This window comes from Rhinoderma darwinii, chromosome 3, assembly GCF_050947455.1.
Source record: "Rhinoderma darwinii isolate aRhiDar2 chromosome 3, aRhiDar2.hap1, whole genome shotgun sequence".
In the NCBI taxonomy this organism is placed as follows: Eukaryota; Metazoa; Chordata; class Amphibia; order Anura; family Rhinodermatidae; genus Rhinoderma; species Rhinoderma darwinii.
This window is the reverse complement of record NC_134689.1, coordinates 20,034,389-20,061,708: the sequence shown is the minus strand read 5'-3', so window position 1 is coordinate 20,061,708 and position 27,320 is coordinate 20,034,389. Positions and strand designations below refer to the sequence as shown.

Here is a 27,320-nt window from a genome sequence, read left to right as displayed (position 1 = left end):
CCCCGTGTAAACTGTCCTAAGACAAAGTGCAATTACCATATTTTTTCTGAACAGTTTTTCTGTCTTCCCAGTCTAGCTCGAAATGCTTTCCCTGAGGAGTATAGTTTGGTTGCATCACTGATCCCATACGATTGATATGAGGTAGACCAAGGGCATGTCCAATTTCATGTACCGCAACCTACAAAAACAACAAAAACAACATATATGTCTATAAACACTTCATTACTCATCACTTTGTCTCGTTTTATACCTACTACTACTCATCATCAATATAGGGAATTAGTCAACGACCTCTGAAACAATCATCTAATTGTTGTCTTTTTCAAGAACCTCCTTCAAACAACGAGGTTCAAAAAACAATCCAAAACTAAAAAAGCTGAGATATATCATTACAGACTCACCTTTAAAAGGCTGATTCCTTGTTCACTACTTGGCCCAACAAAATGTTCATCATCATCAAAATGGATGTCTCCCAGATACCAAGCATGTGCAAACTGCTGACCAACACCATCGAATGCTTGGGAGCAACCAAGGTGCTGGCCTGTAAAAAACAAATAAAAAAAATAGATATATTTTAACATTTCAACACTTCCACTGATCAGATTTTGGTGTTTGATCACAAACATTAATGTTCCAAGCAAAGCAACACTAAGACCACTACTAGGGCAGGACCAGGGGTAAGATGGAAAATACATCTTCAGAAAGGGCTTCAAGTTCAGAGCTGAATGGACTTACCGAGGGCTCAAACAGGAGTAGGTCCAGGTTCATGAAGGCCTTTGGGCCCCTGTCTCCTTCATCCTGAGCTTGACGAGCGTAAAACTAGATCACCATATGTCCTCCATAAGCCCTCAAGCCCAGTGGGCCCTGGAAACTTTTCAGGTATCACTGGTGCTAACACCAGCCCTGAGCTCATGTATTATGGGGCATGAACTTTCAACTTTTATAGATTTTGGGTTCTTTTCTCTAATGTATCATAATGATTCAAGAGATGTCACATAACTAGGGATCAAACTGTCACCCCCATAATGAGTCTAGGACTCCATTTCCATGGCCCTTGGGCCAATTTCCCATCTTTGTGTTTGATAAAAATTTAGTTTTTCTGTAAAGTGGAGTCTGACCCATGTTCATGCCACCTAATAGCCAATATAATGGGACCGAACAAGACTAAGCCCCACCCCCCGTATAAGGTCCACATAGCAGCTGCATGGTCTGCCTGTATGGTACGTAAATATTTGTACAGTTTTTGAAGAATAAATTGAAAATATCTTTTTCAGAATTTTGACAGAAATAAGACTGCACAGATCTCATTTTTCAAATCATCATTTAGCCTAAAAAATAAAAAGATCATTGGAGTCTTTTTCCCTCCTCAACTTCTAAACCTCAACGTCTACAACATAATACTGGGAAAAACAAATATATATATATATATATAAAATATATAGTTTTGAGAAAGATAAATAATCATCCATTCTGCCACACCTTTATGAATTACAATAATTTATTGCATAAAGGGCTGTTAGATATTTCATTTTTACGAAAAGATAGGTGGAGGGGCTTAGTCAAAGTCCACCACCCTAGTGGTGGTCTACCATGACCAGAGGGTAATTTCTCCAATATTGGAAAAGTTGTATAGCACTTTAGGTGATTAAAGGGGTTCTAAAAGTTCTATACGTTTTTATAATTTTACCGTGTCAGCTGCTTTGTTCATCTCTGATATCAGAATAATGCCATCGGTAATTTGAGACACATTGGTTGCTAGGGACACACTTCCTAGCAACCACAGCCTTATATGTGAAGTTCTCTGGTGACGTGTCGAAGGATATTCAATTTTGTCATGTGAAAGATCGAAACTGGTACTGAGCTATAGGTAGAGAAGATACTGGTACTAAAGCCATACTCTTCTTTATTTGTTCAGTAATAATAATTAAAGTTGTTTTTTTAAACCAATGGCCTAACCTTAGGATAGGCCATTAATGAGGGGCTGGTGGGGGTCCTATCCTTGGGACCCCTTCTGATAAGAAGAACAAAGCCCCTTCACACTGTGTATCGTACTGCAGCTCCGCCCCGTTCACCTCAATGGGTATTGTGTCGGCACTGAAGTGAAGGGGCCTTGGTGGTCCAGTGAGTGCCACATTTTTCATCAGATCATAGGGGTACCGGAGCTTGGAGGCCCCACCGATTACACATTCATGGCAATCAAGAACAATAATAATAGTAATAATTGTGGACCACTGTAATAAATATTCTAGAAATAGAACAGAAATTTCTTGGTCTTGAGAGAAGTCTTTCATTTTTAGAATTCTTACATTGTAATATCAATGGGGAAAGGGGTTTAACCTGCCTGTGCCAAAGCCAACTCGAATGTCTATGTCTTCCCCAGTAAGGTCCTCTTCGAACTGTAGTGGGATCACCTCACTCCACATGCGGAAAGCAGTGTTGAGTATTCTTCTCTGTTGCTCAACAGTCAACTGCTCGCTGTATCCTTCTCCCATTAGCCTCCACTTCAGTGTTCTCTTGGAAAAACTCATTGAATTCTCATTTTCCACAGCTTCTATGTCGTCACGTTTTCTTCTAAAGTGGTCAACCAGTTTGGATAAAACATTTCTCTTCCGTCGAGAGTTTCCTGTGTGTGAGGAATCATGATAAGTTTCGTTGGTAGCAAAGAGACTCAAGGTTGAATTTTTACGTTTTGATGGTGTTTTTATGTCAGGAACTCCACAGCGAGGTTTGTTCATGGCCAGCTTGGTTGCATTGTCCAGGATGCCAGTGGCATTCAGTCCGTTGGCTTCTTGAAATTTTTTCAAAGACTCTGAAAAAGCTGGAATTATTTCCGTCTTATTAGGAGGCGTAAAAATAGCTCGTTCTGCTGAGTCCCCTTCTGATATGAGTTGAGATACATCTTGTGGGGCTGGGTCAGGTTCAGGAATGTCTCCAAATGCTTGTTCCTCCCAATTTACAGGTGTCACCCATCCATATTTCACAAGGTATTGCTATTGAAAAGACAAAATAAAGGATATTAGAACTTTTATAGCTATTATTTGACCTTACTGTCATGCCATAAACCTATACTATATACCTAGTACATATCCATGGATTCACCATCCATAAGGTGAGGTGCAAACTTCTCCTCAGGCAGAAAACTTCCCTGACTGCAGGGGGCAGCATTCAGACGGCACTATGTCAGCAAGGAGGCCAGGATCACACAGACAGTTTTGATGCAATTTTTGGCTCAGCTTTTTTAGCCAAACATAGAAGTGTACACAAAAGAAAGAAAAAGCATCAGTTTTTTCTTTATATTTTTCCTTCCTTTTGGATCCAGTTCTGAGTTTGGCAGCAAAAAAAAAAACGGAGCCAAAAAATGCATCAAAACTGTGTGTTGATACTGGCCTTAGGCAGCAGAAGAGCCACTCCTGTATATAGTCAATAGTATACTCCAGTCTCACTCAGACCTTGAAATTTTGCTGGCCATGCATGAAATCTGTCAGCATAGTGTTGACAGACACACCCCTAACAGGTTAGCTGAGATCCTATAATGAAATGTACTTTGGATTTTACAAATCAGAATACTCCACAGGGGCTAGAATGAATACTATTATTGCTCTTACATATGTTCAACCAGCAAAGTGCAGAAATATATGATGTTATGCATTCTAAAAAGCTTCCAGGATGCCAGAAGATTTTTAAATGTGGCTCTTAATGGGGTTGTACAGGATTAGAAAAACATTACTACTTTCTTTCAAAAACAACACCACACCTGTGTTTGGGTGGTTTTTGGTATTGCAGTTTAGCTCCATTGAAGTAAATGGGGCTCAGCTGCATTACCAGTCACAACCTGTGGACAGGTGTAGTGCTGTTTTTAGAAGAAAGCAGCCATATTTTTCTCACCCTGTTTAACCCCTTTAATGTGAAAGTTAACTTAAGATAAAATCATAATCGAAATCAACGGTAATATTTGCAAAATTACCCAAAATAGCAGAGATATTTATGGTTTTAAGATATTTGTGGTTTGTTTTGTCTTCTAATCGTGTATTCTGAGCAAGCACTAAAACTCCTCAATGTGTTCTGGGTGGCCACAGAAGGATTTCGGCTCTTAAAACATCAATTCTGTGGAAGTGTGAGAAATATTTGTGATTTACTTACAGCCAAACCTACATGAAGTATGCTTGGCCCTCCCTGTGCTTTGTACACACTCAGTGCTTGGTGGAGAGGTGCTTAGAGGATGTTTATACTGCTTCTGTGCTCATGGTTTTGCTCAGATGTTATCAGGTTTATACTCATATATATATATATATATAGATCATTTACTATTCTCTCACCCTAAACTTATTTTCGTTTTTCCTATGGGTAAACCTGTTATCATCATATAAATGTATACATTACATCAAATGTAATCACATTTTTCTTTGGCCTTAAAGTGGTATTCTCACTTCAGAAATGTATGGGATAACCCCAGGATGAACCATAAATGTTTGATAGGTGGGACCCCCACCTATTGGGAGATCATTCATAATTAAATGGGCCACAACTCTTTGTAAAGTGTCTGAACCCTTCTGGATCTAGTAGAATATTTTTATAAATTAAATTCTGATTTTTTGTGCTACTACACCAGGACTGCCAAGTGTGTATGTACCATAGAGGCAATCCATGCAGCTTTTATGGGGCCCCTGAAAAGAAGGGGTATGTTTCAAGTTGGTCTGGTCCTCAAATTAACAGTGATGAGAACCTACACAGTGTGGGCTCCACAGGTGCTAAAGTGTTAGCAAAGATAGAAGTGGAAAGTCATGAAATAGGATGAGGGCACCAGGACTTCATAATATTACCCCTAATATTCTGTGCAGGTTAATGTTATAATTTATTACAATGGAGTTCTAAAACCCATTCTTTACTGTTTTTCTGGGACTGTAATAATCGGTGGGGGTCTGACTCCCAGAACCCCTTCCAAGCAGCTGAATGAAGGGGTCCAGGCACAGCGCTGTACACAATGCCGGTAGTGGAAAACCCATCACCAGATATTGATGGCCTATCCTAAGGATAGGCCATGAATGTTGCAGTCCCGGAAAACCCCTTTAAATAATAAAACTCTGGCTGTCGGTGGCCACCACCAGGGGTAGCTCCCTGCATATGGTTTTGTACAGCTACCATTGAACAAATGCTTAAACGGAACCTGTCACCAGCATTTCACCTATTGAACTCTCCTCACCCCTCACTGGCCGCTGCGCTCAAAACTTCATTGCCGTTATCCCCTCTCCTAAACTTTTCCTCTGACCGTAAATAACGGTCTGCAAACATTTTGCGCATTTTATGGTAATTATCCGGCAGTCTCATTCGTTCCTCTTCTTATGCCTGCCCACCGCCGGAAAATGACCCTCCCTGAATGCCGAAACCTTATATGAGATAGCGTGCATGTGACCGTCATGTATGGTCTGACACCCTTCCCTGCTTCGTTCAGGCCTCAAATCTAGTTACTGTGTATGCGCTGCTATGGTGTCCCATTGTGCGCACGCACCAAAACAGGACATTGATGCGCAAGTGCTGGATTTCGTGTGTGCTGGGGGAAGACGAGCTGTCAATCAACAGTAAGGAGGTGAACTCGGAAAGGCTTGAGGAATGAAGATATGACTCTTTTATGCTCATTAGCATACAGCACAGGAACACAAAAAATGGAAAACTAAAGGTACAGAGGCTACTAAAAAGACAATTATAGGTTACATAAAAATGATTTTTCACCCACTACCACTGGTGAAAAGCTGGTGACAGGTTCCCTTTAACTCAATCTCTCACTTGAATGAGGATGAGCTGGAATACCAGACACAGACCATGAATAGAGTAAGACTATTTCTGGAAAAATGCAGATTTTAAGTTTACTTTATTATGCAAAAATATATATAAATTGTCCCTTATGGCAAAATATATTTTATAGTATGTTGTGCACTCTCCATCACTAACAACCATACCTGTGCAGCCTCGGGGCTCAGAATCGGATCGGCTTGGGGATGATTTTGTAACTCAAGATCGGAATGATCCCTACTGTGGAAGAGTTTTTCTGAGCTGGTCCCCTTTATGAATAGAAGGTAGGGGGCAGTAATCAGGATCAACACAGTTTTCAGGCAAACAGCTTGCTCCATACCAGTTGTACCTGATCGTCTTCTGTATTCATGTGATCAGCGTTACAATTTCTTGTAGTGTCAGTAAAGGTTTCTCTTTGCTGTGTCAAGTTTTTCAAGTCTGCAAAATTTGATTTATTTCAAATCTGAAAAAAAATTTAAATCTTGTAAGTACCCTTCTTATCCAATGCATATATTTAAAGGGGTATTCCTACCTAAGCAAGTGATGGGAACCCCAACCATCATGACCAGGCCTTGTGTAGAAAACTTGTACCTGCACAGTGGCCGTTTGTGAGTGGCACTGTTCCTGGAAAAATCAAAAGGATCTGGCCACCCCGTAGAGTCCCGAGACCCTTTCATTCTAGTGGTTAGTGGTGGTCGGACTTCACACGATCACCAAATGATTACTTATCCTAGTAGAAAAACCCCTATGAAATTAATATAGACCGGTACTAGGTATGAAGAATTTTTCACAGTTCTTAGCTTGTGTTATGTATCTGAATTTATGGTAAAGTCACCAATTTATTGAAGGATGTAGTCACTTGGTCCAAAAGCTGACCATAGGTGGGCAGGGTTCTCACCATCAGTGAGGGTTAGTAAGACATCTTCTCCTTTTGCATTCCCACTATGTGCCACCAGTGCACAGGGTTTCTAATCCCTCCAATTTTATGCAAAAATGAAAGGTTCAGGAATATCGCACTGAGATAGTACTGAATTTACATATCGAGAACCTGTAGTCACAGATTGTCTTAGACTCCACCCATCAAGTAGGCCACACCCTAAATCATTTATCAGCACACCCTCTGCAGTGTCCTCCTCTCAGTCCCACAGCACTGTGAGTGCCTAATGAACATATGCATACATATGGCTCAGTATATTCATATATACATTTTCCTTTCAGCAAGTGCTTTTTCCCCAGGGCTGCCTTTAGGCACAGGCCTACTGTGCCTATAAGGAAATCCATACTGCATACATCCCTTTACATACCTTTAGTATTGGCCCTCAAAGATTTGGCATGCTGTTTATAAGGCTGGCTTAACAACCTAAATCTGGCAAATTAGTTTTTTACATATGGCGCTGTTCACACTGATGTAGGTTTCTGTTCTGTCAGGGTTCCGATACTTTTCGAGGGACCCATCATAAGTCAATTGGATCCATCTGGATTTGTTGGGATCCGAAAACAGATTGTCAGAGCTTTCATGGCTCCATTAAAGTGGATCTGTCAGCTTAATATGCTGCCCTAAGAGAATTATATCACAGCTACAGGTCCGTACCCCAAGTAGCCAAAATGGCCCAACAATTTTTAATGGTATTTGGCAAATAGGAGTACTGAAGAATACATCGGAATACATAGTTATGAGTCTGCCATATTCATGAGGGAGCGCTCCCGCAGAGTGAGGGGGGGGAGCACTTTTCTCATAAATACAGCATATTCATAACTATAAGTCCGGTGTATGCTGTCAGCGCTCATATTAGCCGAATGGGCCAGAACACGGACCTGTAGTTGTAATGTGCTGTCCTGACATAGGGCAGCATATTAAGCTGACAGTTCTGCTTTAAGAACATAAGTCATGATACTAATGTGAACAGTGTCAAAATCAGGCAAATGGCATTAAAATTAGAACCAATAATACCCCAAAAATGCTCTCAACAGACTGTATGTCTATATTATACAATATATTGTTAACATTTTATTATTAAAGCTATAGGTCTATAGCATAAAGTTAAAAATGTTTGTGATGCACTAGATTTCCAGAAGTTAATTTTTTTAACCCGTTATCTATAGTTTATTAGTATTTATTAGTTGACTTATGTAACCATTATACAGAACTTTAGTTACATATCTGCCCCTGTTTATCCCTGGTTTCACCGTGCCTATTGCTCATTATTATGTCAGTTTTGTTTTACACTTTATACTCTGTTTTTATCTAAATGTCTCCCTTCATGATGAAATCCAGACACTCAGCCCCATCCGTCACCATCAATATACCTTTACACATCAAAGACTAACACTACCAGAAGCATTGATGTTCTTATCTAACCCTTCCTGAATACATCTAAATAAACCCTGTGCGTGTTTAAATAATTTTCTTAAAGTTCCGCCATTTTTGTAATATATTTGATTTTTTAAATTTACTTATTTTTTAGTGCAGCGGAGAAAAACCTATGTTACTACCTGGAAAGTGTCAGCAAGTTGCTGCTGACAGATCTTATTCCTATTTTGTATGCACTACCGTTCAAAAGTTTAGGGTCACTTAGAAATTTCCTTATTTTTGAAAGAAAAGCACAGTTTTTTTCAGTGAAGATAACATTAAATTAATCAGAAATACACTCTATACATTGTTAATGTGCTAAATGACTATTCTAGCTGCAAACGTCTGGTTTTTAATGCAATATCTACATAGGTGTATAGAGGCCCATTTCCAGCAACCATTACTCCAGTGTTCTAATGGTACATTGTGTTTGCTAACTGTGTTAGAAGGCTAATGGATGATTAGAAAACACTTGAAAACCCTTGTGCAATTATGTTAGCACCGCTGTAAACAGTTTTGCTGTTTAGAGGAGCTATAAAACTGACCTTCCTTTGAGCTAGTTGAGAATCCGGAGCATTACATTTGTGGGTTCGATTAAACTCATGTGAAACTCGACAGTCTATTCTTGTTCTTAGAAATGAAGGCTATTCCATGTGAGAAATTGCCAAGAAACTAAAGATTTCCTACAACGGTGTGTACTACTCCCTTCAGAGGACAGCACAAACAGGCTCTAAGCAGAGTAGAAAGAGAAGTGGGAGGCCCCGCTGCACAACTGAGCAACAAGACAAGTACATTAGAGTCTCTAGTTTGAGAAATAGACGCCTCACAGGTCCTCAACTGGCAGCTTCATTAAATAGTACCCGCAAAACGCCAGTGTCAACGTCTACAGTGAAGAGGCGACTCCGGGATACTGGCCTTCAGGGCAGAGTGGCAAAGAAAATCTGAGACTGGCTAATAAAAGGAAAAGATTAATATGGGCAAAAGCACACAGACATTGGACAGAGGAAGATTGGAAAAAAGTGTTATGGACAGACGAATCGAAGTTTGAGGTGTTTGGATCACACAGAAGAACATTTGTGAGATGCAGAACAACTGAAAAGATGCTGGAAGAGTGCCTGACGCCATCTGTCAAGCATGGTGGAGGGAATGTGATGGTCTGGGGTTGCTTTGGTGCTGGTAAAGTGGGAGATTTGTACAAGGTAAAAGGGATTTTGAATAAGGAAGGCTATCACTCCATTTTACAACGCCATGCCATACCCTGTGGACAGCGCTTGATTGGAGCCAATTTCATCCTACAACAGGACAATGACCCGAAGCACACCTCCAAATTATGCAAGAACTATTTAGGGAAGAAGCAGGCAGCTGGTATTCTATCTGTAATGGAGTGGCCAGCGCAGTCACCAGATCTCAACCCCATAGAGCTGTTGTGGGAGCAGCTTGACCGTATGGTACGCAAGAAGTGCCCATCAAGCCAATCCAACTTGTGGGAGGGGCTTCTGGAAGCATGGGGGGAAATTTCTCCCGATTACCTCAGCAAATTAACAGCTAGAATGCCAAAGGTCTGCAATGCTGGAATTGCTGCAAATGGAGCTTTCCAAGACCAAAGCAAAGTTTGAAGGAGAAAATTATTATTTCAAATAAAAATCATTATTTGTAACCTTGTCAATGTCTTGACTATATTTTCTAGTCATTTTGCAACTCATTTGATAAATATAAGTGTGAGTTTTCATGGAAAACACAAAATTGTCTGGGGGACCCCAAATTTTTGAACGGTAGTGTATCTGTGGGTAATGCTGTAACCTGACTGTGTATCTGAATGTGACAACACACATGCAAGTATTAGATATTCATATGTTAAGTGGACTTTTTGGATGTTCATATGTTAGAGGGGTTGTCTGCTGTAGACAACTCTTTTTTATTTGCCCTATTAGTGGGTATGGATGTAATAAAAGTGGGTCCATAATCAGGAACCGCCTCTATTAAGTCACACCGGCGTAATACGGGGTGCTTACTGCACCCGTTTTTAAATCCCAGCCTGACCGTGGATATGATTACCCAAACTTGTAGCATCATAAGGACTTGCGCCCGTATTGCGCTAAACTGACCTATGTCAGAGCATGGAGCCGCTGCAAAGGGCATGATTTCAATTAGTGCTGTCCAATGCTTAAAGGGGCTGTATCGAATTAGAAAAAGGATCTGCTTTCTAACGGAAACAGCACCACACCTGTCCATGGCTTGTGTCTGGTATTGCAGCTCAGCTCCATTGAAGTGAATGGGACTGAGCTGCAATACCACACACAACTCAAGAAAAAGGGTGGCGTTGTTTCTGGAAGAAAGCAGGCGCTTTTTCTAATTCTGTACAACCCCTTTAATTTAAGTGAGAACCAATCAGTGATCTTCTCTGGGGTGAATTGTCACATAGGTAAGAATTATCTAAACCGGACAAAAGTGGCCACATCCATTTAAATTACATTTGAATTAAAATGAAATTTAAAAAGTTTATAACATTTGTTACAGGCAACACACTTTCTTTTATGTCTTTGCTGTGCATACAATTAAATCATAATGCAAAACGAATCTATATATATATATATATTTTACAAATATTCCTTAAAATTCAAATTAAGTAGCAAACTAAACACTTAAAAAATGATAACAAAGATAAAATAAATTCAGATGGGTGGGGGTCCGACAGGGGGGATCTCGAGAATGAGACCTGACCAGGTCTCCGGTTTAATTAAAGTCTAAACTGAAAATTGGTACAGGACCAGCTCATTCTTTGAAATGGTGGTGGTCCCAGCTGCCGGACCGTCACCTATCTGACTTTTAGGCTGGATTTACACATGTAATTTTTGGTGCAGTTTTTAAGTCAAATGCAGGAGTGGATACAAAAGAGAGGAGACTCTAATCTCCATTTTGTACGTTTGCTTCTTTTTGAAATCACTACTGTGTAAGGCTCAAAAAGCTACATCAAAAACTGCCGCAAAAACTGTATGTGTGATTTCAGCCTTGGATCTTAGCTTTGGCTAAAAAACAAACAAAAAAAAACAGCATAAAAAAACGAAGCAAAAACTGTGTGATTCCAGCCTAAACAAAAATAGTAACCACATATAAAACAACATACAATAAATACTCTCATAAACAAAAAGTAACCAAAATGAAAAAACAAACAAACACAATCTTCTAATTTCTATAGGATATGATAAAAAATAAAGTTAAAATTCATAGCATATAAGTGAAAGATCCTAACATTCTAAAACATTCTTTCTATAGATCTTTTCAGAAAAGATTTCCCCCTTGAAGGCTTGCTAAGGGGTGATAGTGGAGTAGCATGCAGCGGGTAGGCTTCAGTCTCATCTCGGTTGGGTTAGGTTGTACTTACTTGCGGAGATCGTCCTTCTGTAAGAGTCTGATGTTAGTCTGCAGCCTACTGACTGGTCTTCTTTAACAAGATCAGAGCAGGGATGTGAGTAATCCCGCCCAGGAATAAATCAAAAGTTTTCATCTGAGATGTCATACAAGCTGTTAGCTTATAACAAATAGAGCAAGGAATGCCAAAAAACCTAATTATGTATCTGTGCACTCAGCTACTTGTCCACAGCTGGCTGGTCCTGGATGTTTTCATACAGCAGCAACCAGGATCCCTGTTCACTCATAATGTCAATGACTTGGAAATATTAACCTGCAACGCTGGGAATAGGACAATGTCCAACGTGACCTCATCCTTGTCCTATGTAAATTAATGGCCATACTTGCACGGTACAGTGAGTCTTAAGACTAGCGGCTCTCCAGGGAGCTCCAAACAACATAGGTTTGGAGAAGAAAAGGTTCTGTAAGAGATTAGAAAAAGGGTCCAGCACATCCAGCTGCAATACCTGAAATAGCCTGTGGACAAAAGTGGTGCTGTTTCCGTAACCAACACAGACCTTTTTTTATATAATCTCATACGACCCCTTTAAGCAGTCAAACTATTCTCAAGCTGCTGGGCTCCTAAGAAACTGGCCCTTTACATGTCCACAAATCTGAAAATATAGGAAGAAGCAGCGGCAGGTATCCATGCCATTTTAGATGAAAGGACACTTCAGCAAGAAAGGTTATCAATTATGGGTAAATAGTCACGTAAAGGGGTATTCCCATCTTATAAAGTGATGGCATATGATCACTTTATGATCAGTGGGGATCCGACCTCTGAGACCTGCGCCATCCTCAGAATGAAGAGGGTGCATCGCTGTTCTTACCTGCACAGTGGTGCCAGGACGCCCACTGTGTAGGGAACTGCAGCACAGCGCCAATCAAGTGCATGGGACTAGCTGCAGTTTCTTGCACAGTCGGGTGGTCAGGATCGCAGCTGTGCAGGAACAACTTAGGAGGGGACCGATTTATTTATTAATTTTAAGGATTAGTGGGATCACATCACTTTCTAAGATGGGAATAACCCTTTTACATTTCATAAATGTCTGCTGCTACCTTTTTCCTAAAGGGTATCAAGTGGGTTGAAAAGATATGTTATATTCTACAGTGGGTGGGGATGGAGGGGTAAATTTAAGTGAGGGGCTTGAAGATATTCCCTTCCATAGTGTCCAGTTAATTGTTCTATGATTGGGGCCAAAGATTTTAACATCTAGGTGTGTTGACTTGACTTCCAGTTTGATGCTGGGCCACCAGCCATGTGGCATTGAGGAGCTGGTATCAGTATCACTGACAAGTTTACTGCCTGCTCGATAGTGACTAATAGGGGAACAGATAACTTTATGCTCATCTGTTAGTTTCACATGAGTGACTAACACTGAGCCTCAAAGTCTTTGTGGGGGCAGAGCTCCATTACCTGTCCAAATGGGCCCCAAAGATGAATCAGCTACAACATCAATATCCACACCACTCTTCTCAAGGTTCCCACAAGTCACTCAACAGCTCCTGCAGTTAACCCAACAGGTCAAGTTTTTTTTTATAGACCCTAAAAATAATGGACTAGCAAGTGATTTTGAATTAAAATTTAATCTGGGAATATTATGTGGTCTGCATGACTGACACACATTTGGGAAAGAGGGGAGGGGGGGGGGGGGTTATACTGTACTATGGAGTCCACATTCCCTGGACATCAAAGAATAGAAGTTTATTTAATACTGCCAAGATCTCTGATAGCGAAGCACAAGAGCAACATTTCTGAGAAATTCTGTTGTGTTTATTTCTTTATGAAGATGGAGTATTTTTTACATAAATAATTATAGTGTGCAAGACATGGCTGTATAGGTTGTACATATACTTCAATATTCCCTTTGACGTACAGTATGTTATAGGATAAACGGTAAATGTAGGGTAATGGGGTTGTACAGAATTAGAAAAACATAGTTGCTTTCTTCCAAAAATCCAAAATCCAAAAATCCAAAAATGCAAAAGTCATTGACTCAATACTACTTTCAACCTCTCTAATGACAGCAAATTATTTTCAATAACTATTTTTAGTTGGAGGGATCTAAACAAGCCAGAGAGGCAGTCTGTTGTGAAGCAAAACTTCCTGTGACCACTTGTGTAAATCTAGCTACATGTGCTGCAAGGGTAGTCAACCAGACAGCAAGTCACGTAGTTGCTAGGCAACCTGAAATACCACAACCTCCAAAATACACCAAAGAAGAGAAATAAACAGGTGTTACAAAGATATCTGATAATTTTGTGAATGCAGTTACTATTAGAGTAGACATAGACATTAGATAGCTGAACCATTGTTCAGATGACAGTGTTATAGGGGATGTCTCACGTCCGACATTTAGGACATAGCCACAGGATATACCATAAGTGTCTGATAGAGATGCGTGTTCCACCACCTCCCAAGTTACGGAAACAGCGTAGTTCAGCGAGCTCGGCTGTTATTCGCATTCCGACCACCTCTCCACTGATTCCCTGTCTAAATGCGGCAGCCAGTGGCCACCTTAACAGGAGGGGACAGAGTCGGAGGACCCCTGTTCTTGAGATTGGTGTGGATATGCCATAAATGTCTGACGTGAGATAACCACTTTAAGACTGTCAATCCCTAACTACTCCCATAACATGCATGCCTGACTTAGCTGAACAAAGCTCCTTTACTGTAACAGTCCCAGCTTTTTGCATGTTGTGCACCATATTGTACCTACCATACAGGCCACGTGACTGCTATGGGGCCCAGAGTGAGATGGCATTGCCACTGAACTGCTTCCACTGCTTCCTGCCACACAGTCATAATCCTTTCTCTGCAGTCACCACTAGGGGGAGTTCATTGCATACAGATTTTTACAGCTCCCACTTGGCTCAATACTAGCTGTATAAAGCCATTTGCTGTTAGCTCCCCCTAGTGGTGGTTGCAGGCAGCCAGAATTTTATCATTAAACTACATGACCCTACACTAGAACTGTACACTAGAACACCTAGAATGGAGATCTGCTAGTACTTGATATGACCAATCTACTATACCAAGATCACTGAAGGTTATATTGACCTGAATAAATGATGGGTTCTCTTTAAATAGTCTCCAATGTCACCGTTCAAGAAGTAAATGGTATAATCTGTATAAACGTTTTTTTTCCTGGGGATTATTATATACTGTATATCAGAGACATGTCATATTAGAAATACAAAGTCGATATAGCTGGTCCTCACTGGGATGAGGCTGTTCACTAAATAAACAGAAACTGAGCTAACTAATCCATTCCAACAAATGAAGCAAATCCTTAAGTGTAACTCTTATGTAAAAGTGCCGTGACGTGTGCACGACCAATGTATTATATGGAAGATGCGTGGCCAGCCGTGCAGTGACATTCTTCCTTAGCGATGTCCTTACCATTAGTTCTGGGCCATTACTCTGAGAAATGATGTCTGACTACATGTAGACAGTGCTGATTTACCCCAGACCGAAGGAAGATGAAATATGTAAATGAGAGATACGCTTAGTAGAAACATTGAATGGCAAAAGGGGTTTGACTGGTTTATTCCAAACGGCAGAATTTCGCAAATTTTGTCTAAAATTTTGAAACATATTGGGGACCATGAATAAAACAGGATATTTTTGCCTGAGAACTTTCTCAGGCATGAAGGAAAACAGTGGTGTAGCTACAGTCGGACTGGCACACCAAGTAGTAGAAGATCCTCTGGTGGGTTTAAGGTCCGACACAGTAATGGACCTCAAGGTCCAGCAGGACAATTTCATTTGGACCTGATTTTGAGTCAGTCACTTTGTTTCAGATCCAAATGTGTGTGCACAATGGTAACATCATACGCTATATGGACTTAAGTATTGGAACACCTACACATTACACCTACAGGTGCTTTATGGAACTTGCTTTGTGCACTGGGGCGCAGTCATGCTGGAACCGAAAAGGGCCGAACTCCAAACTGTTCCCACAAAGTTGGAAGTTACAATTGTCCAAAAGGTCTTGGTCTGCTTAAGCATTAAGATTTCCCTTCATTGGATCTTAGGAGCCTAGGCCGACCCCTGAAATACAACCCCATAGCAACCCCATACAACCCCTCCTCCACCAAACTTTACAGTTGGCACAATGCAGCCAGACAGGTAATGTTCTCCTGGCATTCGCCAAACCCAAACTTGTCCATCAGACTGTCAGATAGAGAAGCGTGATTCATCACTGCACAGAACACGTTTCCACTGCTCCAGAGTCCAGTGCCGGCGGCTTTACACCATCCAATCTGATGCTTGGCATTGTGCTTGGTGATATAAGGCTGGCATGCAGCTGCTCAACTATGGAAACCCATGCCATGAAGTTCCCGGGGCACAGTTTTTAATCCACAATTGTTAATACCAGAGGAGGTTTGGAGCTCTGCAGTTATTTATTCAGTAGCCTTGGCAATTTTTTTTCACTATGTGCCTCAGCACTCGGCAACCCACCTCTGTAACTTTACGTGGCCTCCACTTTGTGGCTGAGTTGCTGCGCTTCCTAAACGTTTCCACTTTACAATAATATCACTCACAGTTGATCGTGGAATATCTAGGAGGGAAGAAACGTATGAATTGACTTGTTGCAGTAGTCACGTCCTATTATAGTATCACCCTGGAATTCAATGAGCTCTTTACAACGACCCATTCTTTCACAAATGTTTGTAAAGGCGACTGCATGGCGAGGTGCTGGATTATATACACCTGTGGTAATGGAACTGAATGAAACACCTGAATTCAATGATTTAACCTCTCCCGACGCTCCACCGGCGATTTAGGTAGAGAAAGGGTTTTTAAAAATGGCGCCCGCTCAGAAGCTGAGTGGGCCCAATACCTGCCGGGTCTCTGCTGTGTTGCACAGCAGGGACCCAGCGGCAATGCTTATGATCAGAGACATCTCTGATCGCAAGCATTTAACCCCTCAAATGCTGGTGTCAGATGTGACGACCAGCATCTGAGGGGTATTTCGCTTTCACTTTTCGTTTGTTGCCGCTCACTGGCTCCCCCGCGGCGAGATTGCGGGAGCCTGGTATATTCCTATAGCAGCCTGGAGCCTTGTGAACGCTCGTAGCCCTGCTATAGGAAGATTGCAGGTCTCAATAGCAGTGGGCTGATTTTGCCATAGACTGCAATACTGTGATATGGCATAAGCGATCTAATAGTCACAGGTTCCAGCCCCCTAGGGGGACTAAAAAAAATATATAAAAAAATATAAAAATTTAAATCACACCCCTTTCCCTAGATCACCTATAAAAATAAATAAACATAAACATGTTAGGAATCCCTGCGTCCGAAAATGCCGGAACTATAAAATATTTATTCAATACGGTGAACGTCATAGCAGGGAAAAAGGTCAGAACCGCAGAATCACAGTTTTTTTGCCACTTCAATCCCACCAAAAAATTCAATGAAAAGTGATCGAAATGCCAGATATTCCCCAAAATGGTATTTATAAAAACTACATCTTTCCACGTACAAGAAGACGCCTTATACAGCTCTGTACACAGAAATATAAAAAAGTTACGGGGGTCACAATATGGGGCGATGCAAATAAATTTTTGTTTCTTACAAACGTTGATTTTTTTTTAAAAACTACTAAAACATAACAAAAACGATATCAATTAGGTATCACCGTGATGGTACTGACCCGCAGAATAAAGCTAATGTGTCATTTTCAACGTTCAGTGAACACCGTAAAAACGAAACCCATAAGAATATGGCGCAACTGCTGTTTTTTCCCATTCCATTCTAAAAATGTGTCCAGCTTCCCAATACATCACACATGAAATTAAATAGTACCATTAGAAAGTACAATTTGTCTCGTAAAGATTAAACCCCTATATGGCGGTGTCAAGAAAAATGTAAAAAAGTTATCACTTTTTGAAGGCGGGAAGAAAAAAACAAATGCATAAAAATTAAAATTAGTCTGGTCCTGAAAGGGATAAGAGGTCTGTCCCAATACTTTTGTCCATATGGTGGGTCTTCAAGATCATTTGCTCTGGTGAACCCAAGGCACCTTAGTCCAACCCCGTGTAGGTATTAGGGTCCATACACACAGCATTCCCATGTGGACGCATCCTGTATATCAGCACACAGGGTCCCTACAGAGTAAGGGGCTACATTCAGACGAGCGTAGCTAACCTCAGGCTAACCACGGACGTGAAAAACAGCAGTTTTAGACTAGAGTCTATGGAGGGATGCGCGACTCGCAGTAAAATAGGACATGTCCTATTTTTTTGCGGACCCTTCACACACTCCGTTGAAACACCGGTCGTGTGAGCGGCCCCATTGAAGTACATGAGTCCGTGTGACGGCCGTTGTTTTAACGGACTACATATACGCTCGTCTGAATGAGCCCTAACACATATCTGTAGACACTACATGTTCCGCTGTTTTCTCCCCTAGAAGCAATGACCCGTGGCTTAACTGAAAGTAATTCTATAAATATTATGCAACGCGCACGGATCCTGCAAATCCCGACAGTCAAGGTCAACAGACCTTCTGATGTGAAAGCCGGAGGGGATCTTGTGCGGACTCCCTTCCCCCCTCTGGGCCTGGCTGCACCCCCTGCTGCCTGACTTAGTAGTGACTTAGTCGTTTCCTTGCAGCGCTGGAGTCCTGGGTTCTACTCTGATCCAGGGCAACAACTGTATGGAGATTTTATGTTCTCCCCGTGTTTATGTGGGCCTCCGGTTTCCGCCCATTCTCCAAAAACGTATTATTTGACTCTCTATGAAATTGGCCCTAGTGTGTTTGTGTGTCCTAGATAGGGAACTTAGATTGTGAGCCCCTTTGGTGACAGGGGATGAGGGGTGTGATGTCAATCTTTGTACCGAACTGCAGAATATGTTGGTGCCATATAAGTAACAGGAAGTAAGATTTAAATAAATCCCTTTCTGTCGTTTTTTTCATTTTCGTTTTTTCCTTCCCAACTTCTAAAAGACATTACTTTATAATTTTTCCGTCAAAATAGCCGTATGAGGGTGTGTCGTTTTTTACAGCACCATTTATTGTACCATATAATGTACTGGAAAACTGTAAAAAAAAAAATCTTATTGGGGTGGAATGGGAAAAAAACAGGGATTCCGGCATTTTAGTTTGGATTATATTTTTACGCCATTCATCACGCATTAAAAACGACATATAATACAATACAACATTTTTTTTTATTAGGTTTTACTACTTTTAGAAAGAAAAAACTGACTGTTCAATTTTTTTGGGGGTTGCCATATTCTGGGAGCCATAACTTTTCTATCTTATCGTTGATTGAGCAATGTGAGGATTTTTTTTTTTGCGGGGCGAGCTGTAGTTTTTATTGATAACATTTTGGGGTATGTAAGACTTTTTATCTCACTTTTTGTGGGAGACGAGGAGACCAAAAAACATCAATTGTGGTGTTTTGTAATTTTTTTATACCATTCACTGTGTGGATTCAATATAAAATTTATATTGTAATAGTTTGGACTTTTACGACGCGGCAATAGCAATTATGTTTATTTAATAATTATTTTACATTACTTCAGGAAAAAATGGGAAAAGGGTTTATATTGTGGTTTTTCTTATCTAAATAAAAAAGCTTTTATTTACCTGTTTTTTACTATTTTTATTCGTTCCCCCATGGGACTTGAACTAGCGATCGTTGGATCACTTGCACCATATACTGCAAGACTTATGTATTGCAGCATATTGTGGTTTTTAACAACTCCTATTAAATGGTAACTAAACTTTTAGAAAACTTCTGACATGTCATAGTGACATGTCAGAAGTTTTGATCGGTAGGGGTCTGAGCACCGAGACCCGACCGATCGTTAAAACAAACTGGCAGAAGCGCTCGGGTGAGCACTGAGCCGCAGCATTTCTGATCGGCTCTTCCCGGAAAGCCGATGTAACGGAGTACGGGCCCATTGACTTTCTATTGAGGCCGTACACCGTTACATCGGCTTTCCAAGAAAATACGATCAGAGAACAAGCGGCTCAGCGCTCACCCGAGCGCTTCTGTCACTTAGTTTTAGCGATTGGTGGGGGTCTCAGTGCTCGGACCCCTACCGATCAAAACTTCTGACAAGTCACTATGGTATGTCAGAAGTTTTCTGAAGTAGCAGAGAGATGGCAGACCCTGGGGCCTTCGTTAGGCCCCTGGGCTGCCATGACAACCATCGGAACCCTAAAATCGAGATGGCAGGGATGTGATGGGCTATCAGAGGGGGTCGCCCCCTCTTTCTAACGGTTTAGATGCCATGGTCGCTATTGACCGTGGTATCTAAGTTGTAAAACGGGCGGGATCTAAATTATGGTAGCCGATACCTGCCGAGTATGGAGCAGGCTCAGCCCGTGAGCGTGCTCTATACTTCCCCTTGCCGGCTACGATGCTACCCTACATCAACTTCGGCAAGGGGTTCATAACTATTTCTCTTCTGAAACAAGATCAATACCAGGCAAGAACTTCTGCAATAAACAAGGTTATTCTGCGCAATTCCTCACCTGAGCGGTCTTTTTCTCGGAGTGCCGGGAGAGTATGTTGCACGAATGCTTCTTGATAAATTGAGCTTATTAATTTACTACTCATGAAAACAAACATGACTGATGTCAGGGGCAGAGAACACGGAGTCTGTCTCATTCCAGCACTAGAACATCCTATCACTTCTAGTGATTTATTATGGACATATGACCAGGTTACTATAAGTTGAATGATTTTACCCTGTGGATGTTGTTTTTACCCACAGGTTTATCTAAACAGAGTGCCACCTACGTTAAGTAGTGGTGATTTATACATTGAAAGCTCCAGATGTAGCGGAACTGAATTTGTCATTAACCTCTTTGTAGGCGCTTTGTTTGTGCAACATGATCACTCACTGAGTTAAAGGCTTTGTGCACTTTTGCCTAAAATGAGGGGGATTTACTAAGACTGGCGTTTTATTCATCAGTCTAGAAACATGCCAGAGCAAGATGCACTACACTTATAAAGAGGAGCATTAATTTGGCTCATCTTGGGCTGTCCGTGCACCACAAACTGAAATCTAGCAGCGCAAAGACGAAAAAGGTTGCAATTTTTTGCACAAAACAGAAGTGCGCCCCAAAAAATTTTTTACTTTATTTCTGCCAGTAAACTGGAGCAAATTGCTTACAAAATCCCCCCCAATTTATTGGTCATAAATTGATGCAGCTTTGCAAATATGCTCGATTAACAATCTCCTACCATTTTACCTTTTGTGTGGTCTGATCCTGCAGCCATTTGTAACACCAGTGGCGTAGCTATAGGGGTCGCAGCACTCGCAGTTGCCACCAGGCACTGAATTTAGGTGGCCCATGCGCCCCCCGCGGAAATGTTTGTCCACAGACTCAGTAACTGGGACTTATGTAGGGCTGGGGCAAACATATATCTTGGGGCTTGTACCCCTAACCTTTTAAGACCCTAGAAACTCCCCTGGCTGCTAGTGCTGCATTGATGGGTCATTTAAGAGACCCAGTGATGCGGTTAAAAGTTACAGGCGGGCGGTCGGCATGGTAGAGAAGTTGGGATGGCCCAAGAAGAACTTTTGCACCGGGGCCCATTAGCCTTTAGCTACACCCCCGTGTAACACCTGAAGGGTGGAAGAGTTAAAGTTGCAGCAGGGTGCACAAAATTAAAGAACGACATTAAATATTTGATATTATAATTAGTGCTGCAAACTTTTCTAAACTTTTCTGATAAATATATGATTCTTGCTTTTATGTGAAATGCTCAGAACTGTACAGTATATTAAAAGTAAATGTCAACACTAAAGTGAGATACATTATATAAAAGCTACAGCAACTGTAGTGGATCATAAAACAGCCCTCTATTGTCTAAGGAAGAGGACAAGACACAGCAGGGGCTTACGCAGAAATCTGAAGGTTCCATACACCCCCCCCCCCACCGTGAGCTACAATATATGTACAGTTTTTTTTAATACAGCTAATGTACACCGTCATTTTTTTCAATCAATTAATTTTTATTAAACTTTTGTAATGTGTCACAATAAACCAAGCAATTAATATCGCATACATAAGCCACAATGGCTATTAGTACACCGTCATTTTTTAACACAACTTTATAAGGGCTGGAGCACCAGTTTTTGCAAATTCCCTGCTTTCCACACAGTAAATTATAAAATTGGCTATCTGCAGCCACCAATAGGTGGAGCTCAGTGCATATAAATTTATATAACTACTAATGAACTCAATAGGAGTTGCTCTGTGCTCCCCCTAGTGGTAGGAAAACACTATTAAGCCATGTTCACATGGGGCGCAGTGGCGTAACTACCGCTGTAGCAGCCGTAGCGGCTGCTACGGGGCCCGCGGCATGAGAGGGCCCGTGTCGCCCACCATGGCCTGTGGCTCTGTTAGCTGCCGCTATGGCTCTGCTATCTGCCGCTATGGCTACTACAGCGCGACGCCACAACACTACAGCAGAGCAGGGAGGTATCTCCCCGCTCTGCCATTAAGGGGGTTGTTCCTACAAAAGACATGTATCCCCTATCGACAGGACAGGGGATACATGTATAATCGCTGGCAGCGATAAGGAGAACGGGGGACCAAAAGTCCCCTGAAGTTCTCCATCACAAACCTCGGACTTCCGGGGTCTGTGTCGGCAGCTCCGTAGAAATGAATGGAGCGCCGGTCGCGTTTGTCCGCATGACTTTCGGTCCCCCGTTCTCCCTATCGCTGTCAGCGATCACACATGTATCCCCTATCCTGTGTCTTTTGTAGGACACACTATAGGTCGAATTTTTTGGGGGGGGGGGGTTGGGGCTGTAGGCGTTAGCTACAGGGGGGGCTGTATAGCGTTACCTACAGGGGGGGCTGTATAGCATTACCTACAGGGGGGCTGTATAGCGTTACCTACGGGGGGGCTGTATAGCGTTACCTACAGGGGGGCCTGTATGGCGTTACCTACAGGGGGGTTCTGTAAGGCGTTACCTACAGGGAGGGCTGTATGGTGTTATCTACAGGGGGTCTGTATGACGTTACCTACAGGGGGGGCTGTATGGCGTTACCTATAGGGGGGGCTGTATGGCGCTATCTACAGGGGGGCTGTATAGCGTTACCTACAGGGGGGGCTGTATGGCTCTATCTACAGGGGGGCTGTATAGCGTTACCTACAGGGGGGACTGTATGGCGTTACCTGCAGGGGGGGCTGTATGGCGTTATCTACAGGGGGGCTGTATAGCGTTACCTACAGGGGGGGCTGTATGGCGTTATATACAGGGGGGGCTGTATGGCGTTATCTACAGGGGGGGCTGTATGGCGTTATCTACAAGGGGCTGTATGGCGTTCTCTACAGTGGGGGTCTGTATGGCGTTATCTACAGGGGGGTCTGTATGGTGTTATCTACAGGGGTGGCTGTAAAAAAGGCACTATCTACAAGGGGGGGTTGTGTGACACCCAGGGGAGGGGGGGGGGCCCAGTCAAAAGTTTGCTATGGGGCCCAGTCTTTCCTAGTTACGCCCCTGATGGGGCGGATACGCTGCGTAAAAGCACGCCGCAGCGTATCCGCCCTGTGCGCCGCATCGAAAAAGCGCCCCAAACTGTTGCATTAACCTGCCTGCTAGCAGACCAGCCTCCTGGCATGACGTTTCATCCATGTGACCACCGCTACAGCCTGTGATTGGCTGCAGCGGAGGTCACACGGTATAAAACGGCATCCCAGGAGGCCGGCTTGGAGGAAGAAACAGAGACTCCTAGGTAAGTATAGTGGATTCCGCACAGCAAGTCCATTTCTGAGCGTTTTTTTCCGCTCAGTATCTACGCAGCGTGTGGATGAGATTTGTTCAGTCTCATCCACTTTGCTGCTACTGTATTCTGCTGCGTTTTTTTTCTGTCCGCAATTCCGGACGGAAAAAATGCAACATTTCCGTTATGTGTGGACAAGCCCGCAGGAAAAGAAGTTCAGTGGCGGGCACCGCAGCTCCATCGCAGTTGCATAGTCTGCCTCTATTGAGGGTACACTACTGACAAGACACCTCCCTACTTAAGACAATATTAAAAAAACATTAAAAAACAACAACAGGAAAATGTATTTCTTTGAGATGTTCCTTGAGATGACCGATATTGCCACCAACACAGTTCCCATAGGGTTGTCACCCAACATTTTTCCAGACTGGTACTGCTGGCAAAAGCATTTAGTTATCTATTTATGCAGTAATTCATTCTCTGCACCTGTATGACTATAAAAAAATAAAAACTCCCAATATATTGGATGAGTTTGCTTATTGGTTTTAGTGCCAGAAAAACCATGCCCACCGCTGTTTGTAAATGAGAAAATTTAGTTTGAAATAATCTGTGTTGGCACTGCAAGTGTATAAAGAATGTGTTCTAACGAAACAGAAAGAATCGTCTTTGTTGATAAGATGTATCTAAATAAAGCATAAAAAACAACCCAAATTAAAAAGAGAGGTCTCTTTGGATGTCGTTCTAAAAGAGAGGTCTCTTTGGATGTCAGAACGACTCTTTTAACAATCCCTTAAGAAGGGTCCTCTTACAATAAGCTGATCAAAGGGTGTCCCGAAGCTGGAACCCACAGTAAACAGCTGCAATATGTGGGGCAAAACCAGCAGCAAGTGTTCAATTCCCCTGCAGCGCCTCCGCAGGGTAAATTAAGCATTACACAGTACCCAATGAAATCAATGTGCTGTCCATGTCAATACAGTCAAGTCACATTATTATGACCACCAGCTAATATCCGGAGTAACCGCCGAGTGCAGCACGGACAGCAGCTAGACGGGCTGGGAGTGATCAATAAGGTGCTGGTCGGTGGTCTCAGGTATCTGGAGCCATGCTGACTGCAGTGCATCCCACATTTACTGGAGGGTGCATGGGGGAGGATCCATAGAGCTAAAAAGATGATCCAGGTCCCACAGATGCTCAATTGTGTTAAACTCTGGCGAGTTAGGGGGCCAAGGAAGTACTTGGTCATGCTCTTCCAACCACTGTCGGACATTTCTAGCCGTGTGACATGTCGCATTGTCTTGCTGGAAGATTCCATCTGCCCCACGGAAGACAAACAACATATATGGGGGGACGTGATCGCAACGATGGATTCATACCCAAATGGGTTCAGAGCCTTCCACATGGATGAGTGGCCCAGGGAATGCCATGAAAAAGTTCCCCAATACTATAACGCTGCCGCCACCAGCTTGTGTTCTTCCAGCAATGGTTGCAGGGTGTTTGCTCTCTGATGATTCTCGCCTGACACGCCGACGTCCATCCGTTCCATGAAGCAGAAAACGTGACTCATCGGAGAAAACAACCCTTTGTTAATCATCGGTGGTCTGAATCCTATACTGCCGTGCAAATTGAAGTATTTTTTTCCGATGCACCTTTGTTGGCATAGGAGCAGTGACCATCCGTCTACTTCGGACCCCCATATGCAGTAGGGTTAGCTGAACTGGTAGCCCCTGGTTGATTTTCACAGTGCGCTGCTCCACTGTAGCGTGTCGTTCGGCCCTCGCGCACCTTCGTAGCCGACGTTCACCACTCACATCAATGGCACGTGGTGCTCCGCAGTTTCCATGTCGGTTATTCCCAATGGTGCCATTTGTCCACTCATGATACACTTTCACCACAGCAGCACGCGAACAGTTCGAAAAATGCGCTGTGTGAGAAATACCGCCACCTCTGGCCCGAAAGCCAATAATCATCCCTTTTTAGCAACTCTGATATATCGCCCCTTTTACCCATGGCAACAATGAGTGATATGTGATCAGACAGCCTATCGCATACCGTATATACCCACCAAGCCCACCACACATCACTGCCTTCATGGGCTACGCGCTGCTGACGTGGAAAGTAGGAGGTGGTCATAATAATGTGACTCAACTGTGTACATAGCTGTTTTGGGTCCTCCAGAATGAAAGACGCTCTTTGTAGCCGTTCATCGGTCTGTCTAATAGATGAGGCTCCTGAATGGGCCCCCTCTCTATTACCTAGAATTCCCTATTAGGATATGTAGGGTACACTGGGTCCCTACTGCTTTGTATTACAGACCGGTAGACGACCCGCATGGCGCCTCCCCTGAGTACTACATTCTCCCCTAGAAACTTGAAGTCAGAGACACGGTATGGGCATGGCAGGTTATCGGCATGATATTGGACATCCATACAACACAGATTTATTATATGACTTGAAAAGTGGCAACCAGTCCCCCACGTTTATTGGTGGTTCTTACCAAGTGCCTTACACAGCAGGGGGCGACAAAGAGCACCAGGGAATACACCCTTGAATCTGTGCTGCATCCTACAAAAAAGGTGATGGAGTAAAATTTTGTGCAAAAATTTTAAAAATAAAAATGTCTTTACCATTTAACGTAGGAATGTTTTCCGCACTTGGAGGAATGTTTGATGTTATTATCAAGTGCAAATTAAATTGCCCTTTACGACTTTTATTCTGGCCCTTTGTCTCCATGTGTGGTTTTCCTCTCTTGATTTATAAGGTGAGCAGAAGCTTCCTTGAGATTTTCTGCTCGCTGTGTTCTAGGGATGTGCCAGCCTGTCCCAAACTTCTCTCCTGGAACAGTCCAGCATTCCTCAAACCTGTAAATCATTCTAGGTGCATATTCATCTGCCAAAATACTAATCACATGAGCTTCTGTCTTGTGCCAAAGTGTAGGCTGCTATTAAGAGGAAAGTGTTTACCAAACTGCAGAAAGAAGTGAACCACTAATCACAGGAAATGTGTCTTTAAAAGGGTTGTCCACTTCGAGTAAATTAATGTTGTTATTTTTTTGTATCAATAAAAGTTATACAATTTTCCAATATATTTTCTTTATTAATTCATCACGGTTTTCAAGATCTCTGCTTGTTGTCATTCAGTAGGAACATTCATTGTTTACTTCCAGTGGATACAATTCTGTCCGTGGTCATGTGATGGACACACAGGTGCTGGGATCGTTACAAGACACAGAAGATACATATACTGTAACTGTAACGAGCCGTGCACCTGTGTGTCCATCACATGACCATGGTCAGAATTTTATCCATATATTGCTTGAAGTCCCTACTGAATGATTGGTGCTAGAGGGAGAATATTTAGGATAGGGTGGTGGAGGTCCCTTGATTGTGAAGATCCAAGGCCAATTGACATGTTTTCCGCTTCTATATTTCAGTCTTGTTTGTAGTCTGTAATCCTCAAATGGTGTACAGAACACAGGCTGTAAGGTCATAGGTGGCAGGAAGCTGAGCTATGGGCTAAAACTATGGGTTATGAAGGTTTTCTATATATGATTAAAGGCAATTTGTCATGAGACGGATTTATAAGATACTCTTTCTTATTTCTCCGGAAAGAGAAAATTGATAGCCTAGCCCCAGTAGAGGCCATCAATATCTGATCGGTGGGAGTCCGACTCTCGGCACCCCCCGCTGATCAATTTTTTCAAAGGGGCCGCCGCACTCGCACGAGCGCTGCCTTCCCTTCATTCCCTTTACTGTTCAATACTGTCAAACGCTGACACACCTCTAGCGGCGTTTCACACAAGGGGGTAAAATTTTGAACTGTTGCTACAAGTGAGAAGGCTGTAATACTGTGAACCACCGCTAGAGGTGTGTCGGCCAGTGGCGTAACTACCGTTATAGCAGCCGTAGCGGCTGCTACGGGGCCCGCGGCATGAGGGGGCCCGTGTCGCCCGCCGGCACGGGCCCCCACTATGGCCGGAGGCTCCGCTAGCAGCCGCTATGGCTGCTACAGTGGGACGCCACTGAACACTACGGCAGAGCAGCGAGGTATCTCCCAGCTCTGCCATTAAACAAA

The 27,320-nt window shown here is 42.6% G+C and overlaps 1 protein-coding gene across 2 annotated transcripts in view; it reads right to left on the bottom strand.

The window, feature by feature from the left end:
• The window catches only part of LOC142748807 (matrix metalloproteinase-21-like), a 44,571-nt gene that overhangs the window by 8,844 nt on the left and 8,407 nt on the right, over window positions 1-27,320 (bottom strand). The window contains exons 1-5 of one of the 2 annotated variants that reach the window (XM_075856085.1): window positions 11,520-11,581; window positions 5,955-6,250; window positions 2,342-2,990; window positions 402-541; window positions 37-178 (exon numbers count right to left, since the gene is read on the bottom strand). In XM_075856085.1, coding sequence (XP_075712200.1) covers window positions 37-178; window positions 402-541; window positions 2,342-2,990; window positions 5,955-6,125 — 1,102 coding nt within the window. In that variant the 5' untranslated portion in view covers window positions 6,126-6,250; window positions 11,520-11,581. Of the gene's footprint in view, window positions 1-36; window positions 179-401; window positions 542-2,341; window positions 2,991-5,954; window positions 6,251-11,519; window positions 11,582-27,320 lie in introns of those variants that run through there. The other variant, XM_075856086.1, reaches the window with a different exon arrangement.